Genomic DNA, 7,978 nt, shown 5'->3' on the forward strand with positions numbered 1-7,978 from the left:
TAGGGAAACGGGCACATTAACCACGAAAGAAATTCAGCTATGAGTGAAACCTAATCATCTCGTTTTTCCTCAAAGATGTATCAGATCACTTGTTGTTTTGTAAACTGGGGTGATATGAATTATTGGCCGGTCAGCCCCCCGGTACTGATTGCACAATCACGACAAGAAGTGACTTTATCCCTCTGTGGACACGCTCAGCACATGCCCACATTCTCCATCCCTTTATGGTTTGACAGCGAAAAAAAAGTTTTCATGTCAGTCGGTTAAAATTCATTGTTGCCTGTCCAGCCAATCATAGTTTTTGACGACACAAAAGAGGCTAAAGTTGGAGTATAAAAAGGTGCGCGCTAATAAAGTATGATGCCTGTCAGTGTGGGACATTAATCCAGCCCCAGTTCAGGCGCGCATCAAGTCGAGCACACAGCAAGGGATCTTTTTTTTCTTCTTCAACAAACAAACAAACAAACAAAAAACAAAACAACCTACACACCTTGAGACAATGCATCTGTCTCACATTGTGCTGTATGTTTGCTTGCTGATTGCTTTGGGTCCAGTTGTTCTGAGTGACCAAGAAACGCACCAGCAGCCGTCCGCCACCAGCCCAGGAGACACGGAGCAGTGCGCTACCTGCGAGGTCCGGCAGCAGATTAAAACCATGCGATTGAACGCCATTAAATCTCAGATTCTTAGCAAACTGCGAATGAAGGAGGCTCCCAATATCAGCAGAGACATAGTGAAGCAGCTCCTGCCCAAAGCGCCGCCGCTGCAGCAGCTTCTCGACCAGTACGACGTGCTGGGGGATGACAACAAGGATGTGGTTATGGAGGAGGACGATGAGCACGCTACCACGGAGACTATAATGATGATGGCCACTGAACGTAAGTGCTAAGTGTTTTCTTTGCTTTTTTAAAATAAGGTAGTAGAAGTACGCGCTGATGTCTCCAAAATAGGCTTTTACGCACGGGGCAGAGCGCACAGGAGACCATATCAAGAGGCTTTATTTTGACATCACGTAGCTTGATTTTCATTTCTTTGTTGTTATTATTATTTTTTACCAGGTTTTCATATTGGAAGTATGATTTTGCAAATATTATCAAGATTGAAAAGAGTTTAAGAGGCACTGCATTTTGGCACGGTCATTACGCACGCCTCATGCAATTTATTCCCCACCAAATGTTTACTTCTATCTGTAAATGTCGATCCTGCATGAGCATCGAACATATTCATATTTTCTCTTCCTATCTCTCTGCAGCCGAGTCCATCGTTCAGGTGAACGGAGAACCAAAATGCTGCTTTTTCTCTCTTACTCAAAAGTTTCAAGCCAATCGCATCGTTCGGGCGCAACTCTGGGTGCATCTGCGCCCGGCGGACGAGGCGACCACGGTGTTCCTGCAGATCTCCCGCCTGATGCCGGTCACAGACGGGAACAGGCACATACGAATCCGCTCCCTGAAGATCGATGTTAATGCCGGGGTCAGCTCTTGGCAAAGTATAGACGTCAAACAAGTGCTGAGTGTGTGGCTGCGGCAGCCGGAGACCAACTGGGGCATCGAGATTAACGCCTTCGATTCAAGGGGAATTGACTTAGCCGTGACCTCCGCAGAGCCAGGAGAGGACGGACTGGTGAGCTCAGCTTATATTTTACATTTGACTTGAGGTTAGATTTTTGCCTTAATATAAAAACTAGAATTTTAATTGAACAGTTAACGCACACGATTGCATATTTTGCTATCCAGGGTGCAGAGCTGATTCATTATACCGTCAGGTTGGTTCAGTATTTGGGGCTCAAGTCACAATCAGTGCTTTTATGTATTTTCAGTCAATTTTTTATAGCACCACAATAACTTCTAAAGACCTGCTTCCAGCTGGGTAAAACTGTGTAGAACTCTGTTGTACTGTACAAAGGGTTCGGTTCTTATTCTGGACTTCCATTGCTTTAGTGTACAGAGAGGCTTTGCAGAATCAGCAGGTGGTTAAACATTCCTGCATTTCACTGCTGGAAGAAGGAATCAAGATATAAAAGACTTTTGAAAGCTGTTAATCAACACAGACTCCATGTAGGTGCACACCTGCATTTGGACACATGCCCAGTCCACAATAACTTCAAGTCTTATTGCTTGATTACATAAAAGTTCACCTGCTCCACATTCCTTAAAGTATTCAGTGTGACTGTGCAAATCAGAGTAATTGCTTGCGCACACACAGACACACGCACACGCACACACACACACTGCTACTATCAATAACAAACACACATCACAAGACCAAAATGCTGGCACCAGGCTGTGGGGTGATTAGAACACCTTGACAGCAGAGGGTAACCAACCATCAGATGATTTAATTTCTCTATAACTCAAAGTTTCATAATATTATCGTGCCGTGTTTGAAAACTAACTGCCCAAGGGCATCGGATTAAAAAGTGAAAAGCTGACTGCTGCAATCTGCCTCCTTTTGAAAACCAGCGTTTTTCGAAGAGTTCATAAACGCTCTGTCTTTCCAGCAACCATTCATGGAGGTGAAGATCTCAGAGGGCCCCAAACGTGCCAAGAGAGACGCTGGCCTGGACTGCGATGAGAACTCTCCAGAGTCCCGGTGCTGCCGCTATCCACTCACAGTGGACTTTGAAGACTTTGGCTGGGACTGGATTATTGCCCCAAAGCGCTACAAGGCCAACTATTGCTCCGGGGAGTGTGAGTACATGCACCTGCAGAAGTACCCACACACCCACCTGGTGAACAAGGCCAACCCCAGAGGGACTGCAGGTCCCTGCTGTACCCCCACCAAGATGTCACCCATCAACATGCTCTACTTTAACCGTAAAGAGCAAATTATCTATGGCAAGATCCCCTCCATGGTGGTGGACCGTTGTGGATGCTCTTGAGTTGGAACAGTGGCCCTGGCAAGAGAGAGGGGAGGACGGAGGGGCTGAGGCTCAGTCCAGCCCCCAACTTCAGACTATTTGACACAACCAATCCACCAGTTCCAATGCTTTCCTGCAGAACACAGTGCAATAGAACCAGAGTAGAGGCCACAAACAGCCCGACCTCCCCACAGGGCAGTGCTTTCACTACCGGCATAGCTCTTACTTTTCTTTGCTCCAGTGAAATCTTAGCCATAGAGGCTTGAAGCCAGATGGATGCAGGAGCAGAAATACGTGCACACACACATGCTGGACCTTTGAGTGAATGTAGACAGAAACAATCAAAATTATCCAAAAACTCCTTTTTTTTCTCTCAGTGCTCTGTACATTTATACAAACATGCCGCCTGATTATACTCGTACACCATCTACTCCACTACACTCCACTTGTAGCCAACATACAAGCTATTACACTTTTTGCTAAGCTCTGTGTTTGTGATAATCATTTTTGAGTTATTTTTTCAGAGTGAAACCAGGAATCCTCAAGGACTTTTTGAAAGGGCTTGGAAAAACACAGCTGGAGACTCTTTAGTGTGATATCTCACACTGGTAGAACACATTTTAGAACACGAATGTTTGTAGGAGTCAATAAAAAGATGAAAACTGGCAGTATGACAAACCCTTACTCATCCCTAACACTCTCCTGCCGTTTTTTAAAACCCAGTCACAACTGTAACATTTCAGTTTTAATGTTGTTTTTTTCGTTAATAATGTTCAATAGTTTAAGTGCAGGAGGTCATGTGGTGGCTGATCACTCTTGAGATCCTATCAACACAGAAATGTTCCACCAGGGTGAAGTACCACAAAAGGTCTGGACAGATCTTCATGTACTCTGCCATACATTCATGCAGCAACATAACCGACTGAGGAGTGTCCTTGCTCAGTCTTAATCATCACTATCCTTCAAAACAGCCTGACCTGCCCGATACACTTGAATTATTCTGATTGTAAATTCACATTACTGGACAGAAGGACTTGAACTGAAGGCACAATGAATGCAGCCTACAAATGAAATGTGTTTAAGACAGAAAAGGAATTGTCGAGATGTATGAATGTTGACATCATGCTCAAACTCTGTCTTACAAACAACACAGTTTGCACTATGGCACACCAATAGAAAGAATTGGTTGCTACAAAAGTTGTAAAAACTGATTTTGATATGTTTGCTAATTTGTATTGTATACATATGCCATTGTTTCCATTAGGAGTTGCCTTTCTAAACCACTGTTGGTAAATGTATATAACCACAATCTAGCAAGATAAAAGATGTAATACAGCAACTCTATATACTTGTTTTAACAAATAAAGTTTCTAGCTTATTTGTTGGGTTCTATTTCTTTGAGTAGCTTTTTTGTACGTCACAGTGTGTTGTATCAGTTGCACCTCATAAAAATCCACACTTTAGGTTTATACTGTAGCATTTAGTTGAAATTCAAAATCATGTAAATTACATGCCACAAGACATCGTGTTCTGGGATAACTGCGACCACAAAGCCTAGAACTAGACATGCTTGTGTTTCAGTGTTTCTGATGACTCACAGATCATATCCAAACCTGATGTTTCAGTATCACAACACAACAACCTGAACTTTAACATCACAGCCCCATTTCACTCTTCAGCAGCTGAGAATCTTTATGTCTTCAACACATGGTGTAAACTGATAAGTTACACAGGCAACGTGTGAGTGTGTGTACTGTGCGCATGAGTGTGTGTGCAGAAAACGAATGCCAACACACACTCTCACTCTACCTGACTACACCTGCACAATCCCATCACCATAAGCCTGTTTTATCGCAAGTGTAAGTCAGTCCAATTTCCCTGACTTTGCTTTTTTTCCTGTGAAGGGATGTTGAAAGTATTGCAGTCTAATGAGAGGATGTGAACTCTAGTGCGCTCTGACAGCATGACCTATTCCTCTGACGGCCTCATTGAAGCCTGACTTCCGCCCAGTAGAGGGCGAATTGAGCACTGCCTGTGAGAGCCACTTCCTTTCCTGCTGAGAACTGGAAAACTGCCATGAAGATCGGCCACAGCGCTGAGCAGGCCCTGGGCAGAGTGGATCCACAGAACTTCTTCTCCCTGGGAGAAGGATTAGAGATTCTGCACTTCTCGAAAGGATTAAAGATTCAAACTTCTCTGTTTGCTGGTGGCTGAGAAAAAAGAAAAGGAAAGATCTCTAAATGAATAACACTTGAGGGAAGCTTGATAGTTAAACTCGAGATGAGCCTGATTAATTACTGAAGAACAGAACAGTAAAGGACACAACCCATTTCATATCTGTATCATTTAACATCAAGATATGTGCTCTTACAGCAGTGCTGCTTCCATCTGCAGTTGACTTGAACATGAACTTTTTATGAGTCTAATAGTCTCCAACAGTTTCCAACTCTTGACTTTCACAATATTACAAATGATATTTGCTTTGAAAATTAGCAGTTCAACTGTTTTAAAACATCATTGCCCATAGGTTACAGATATAAATACCACTTACGCTTTTTTCACAGTTCTCCAGAACGAACATTTCAGTTTTATAGTTGTGTCTTACAAGCATTTAGGATTTGGTTTGAGGCAATTCTGCTTCTTCAGATAACAAAAAAGTAAAATGTGATGAAAACCAGGATCATTCTTTTCACTTCTACTAAAGAAATGTGTCTTTAAACGGCCTGCAACTGAATGAGATGTTCTCAACTCAGTAATGTTTTGCCTGCCTTGGAGCGTCTTTTCATTCACTTCTGTCCTGCAGTAACTGCTGCTGTCTGTTGTATCTGAAGAAGAGCTGGGAAACATTTTGACTGAGCATCGTTACATCTGTCAAGAGATCAGACCCTGGAGGACTGTATCCGCCAGCGACATTCCACCTCTGACAGGTGAGGAAGTGAGAGTGAGAGAACGGGAAGAAGGATGTTAGGGGGTAAAGGAGTAGTCCAAGGCAGCTGGAGACCCCGTTATTGGACAGGATTCCTGTTGAGTAAAATTAATAGAAATGGAATAGTACATGTATTCCTCATTAAGTACTCATTAATAAATAGTAACGATGCCTGACATAACTGTTGAACAATGTTTGATACCGTGAAAATGGATTCAGATTTGTGGAAATGATGTGCTGCAGCATTACAACACCGGCTTCATTATTCAGCCTTACTCTAAGTGGAGTCTGGTTGTTGTTTTATCGTAATATTTTCAATAACTTAGATTTGCGGTGCTCAAAGCATAAAAATATGATTTATAAAACTAACCAGCAGCATCCCTTACCAGAGAAACAAATAAAATGCATACCTCACTTGTGAGATCTTGCACTGGGACTTATTTGCTACCAAAAGTACAGATCTGCAGTGAGTAACCAGAACATTGTTTCTGTAAAGACACACTGCTGTCAAGCTGTTGACATGTTATCTGTTGGTCAGCTGTAACCAAGCTGTGAGCTAGATATCAACTAGGACACTATAGCCCGTCTATCAAACTGAAATTTAGAATGTCAGTGCCTTACGCAAAATGCCTGTCAGCATGCTAACATGCTAATATTTAGCAGGTATCATGTTCACTGTTGTCACCGTTTTAGTATAGCATGTAACAATTTTATATTTTATTAATTAGCACTAAATACAAATTCCACCTAAGGCTAGTTGGAATCCGAAAGCAGAGTTTAACATGTGCTTTGAAACCAGATGAAGTCTACAAACATCCTGTCAACTCTGTGAGGCTGTACTTGAACACAGCAGTGCTTTAAGTTAAATGGTCACCACGATAATGCTACAAATCTAGGCCGGACTATTGTGAATGTAAATCCTTTTCCTCGCATACAAAGCTTTTAATGACCAAGCTCTGCCTTATCTTAGAGACTGTATGGCACTATATTGTCTCAACAGATCACTTCGCTTTCAGAGTACAGGTTTACTTGTGGTTCGTTTCAAAAACAGAATAGGAGGCAGAGCCTTCAGTTGTCAGAGTGCTCTTCCGTGGAATAAGCTGCCAGTTTGGGTTCTGGAGACACAGACCCTCTCTACTTTTAAGGTTACACTTAAAACTTTCCTCTTTGATGAAACTTCAAGTTATTCCTGACTCAGCTGACCCTGAATTTTACTATGTGGAGTGCTCTGAGATTATTTATCTTGTGAATTGGCACTGTATGAATAAAAGTGAATTGAACTGAAACTGAACTGAGTTAATGTTTAGCAAGTACTATACAGTGTTGGGGAAAGAACTAAAACCTTTACTTCAGTAAAAGTAGCAGTACAACATGATAAGAATACTCTGTTAGAAGCAAAAGTTTTGCATTCAAAATTCTACTTGACTAAAAATGTATTTTATGTAATGTACTTTATGTATCCAAAGGTAAAGTCCCTCAAGATCCTGGAAGACGATTTTTTTTTTTTTTTTTTAAACTTTGTGTGCACAAGTTATCCTACGCATGCAAGTCATTATTTTGTAAAGTCTATCCCAGCTGACTTAGGGTGAAGGCAGGGGACACCCTGAACAGGACACCAGTCTATCACAGGCCTACATATAGAGACAATCACACTCACATTCACACCTACAGACGATTTAAAATACCCTATTAACCTCACTATGTTTTTGGACTGTGGGAGGAAGCCGGAGTACCTGGAGAAAACCCATGTATGCACAGGGAGAACATGCAAACTCTATGCAGAAAGATCCCAGGCCCAGACCGGGACGTGAACCAGAGATCTTCTAGCTGCAAGGCGAGAGTGCTAACCACCAAGCCGCTGTGCAGCCCAGAACATGATTACCTGTACCAAATTCACAGTGATCCATGCAGAAAAATCAAGAAAACTCTGCAGTATCTGGGATACATCCTCTGGGAACCATGAATGTCTACAAAATTTCCAAGCAATCCATATAGTAGGTGGTGTTGAAGTTGGCAACGTAGTGCATGAATGAAAATAGAAGGAGACTGAACAAATTGATCAGGAAAGTCAGTTCTGTCTTGGACTGTCCTCTGGACTCCATTGATGAGCTGGGTGAGAGAAGGACGTTAGCCAAGCTGACATCCATCAAGGACATCACCGTTCACCCTCTGCATGACACTGTGGGGACCTT

At 42.4% G+C, this 7,978-nt stretch overlaps 1 protein-coding gene across 1 annotated transcript; it reads left to right on the top strand.

Moving 5' to 3' along the window:
• The first annotated feature begins 356 nt into the window (after positions 1-356).
• Positions 357-4,238, top strand: mstnb (myostatin b). Its single transcript, XM_023262294.3, has 3 exons — positions 357-878; positions 1,253-1,623; positions 2,501-4,238. Exons 1-3 carry the CDS (start codon positions 500-502, stop codon positions 2,879-2,881), a joined length of 1,131 nt encoding a protein of 376 aa, XP_023118062.1. The 5' UTR covers positions 357-499; the 3' UTR covers positions 2,882-4,238.
• Positions 4,239-7,978: the final 3,740 nt, after the last annotated feature.

Source organism: Amphiprion ocellaris, chromosome 11 (assembly GCF_022539595.1).
Source record: "Amphiprion ocellaris isolate individual 3 ecotype Okinawa chromosome 11, ASM2253959v1, whole genome shotgun sequence".
Lineage (NCBI taxonomy): Eukaryota > Metazoa > Chordata > Actinopteri > Pomacentridae > Amphiprion > Amphiprion ocellaris.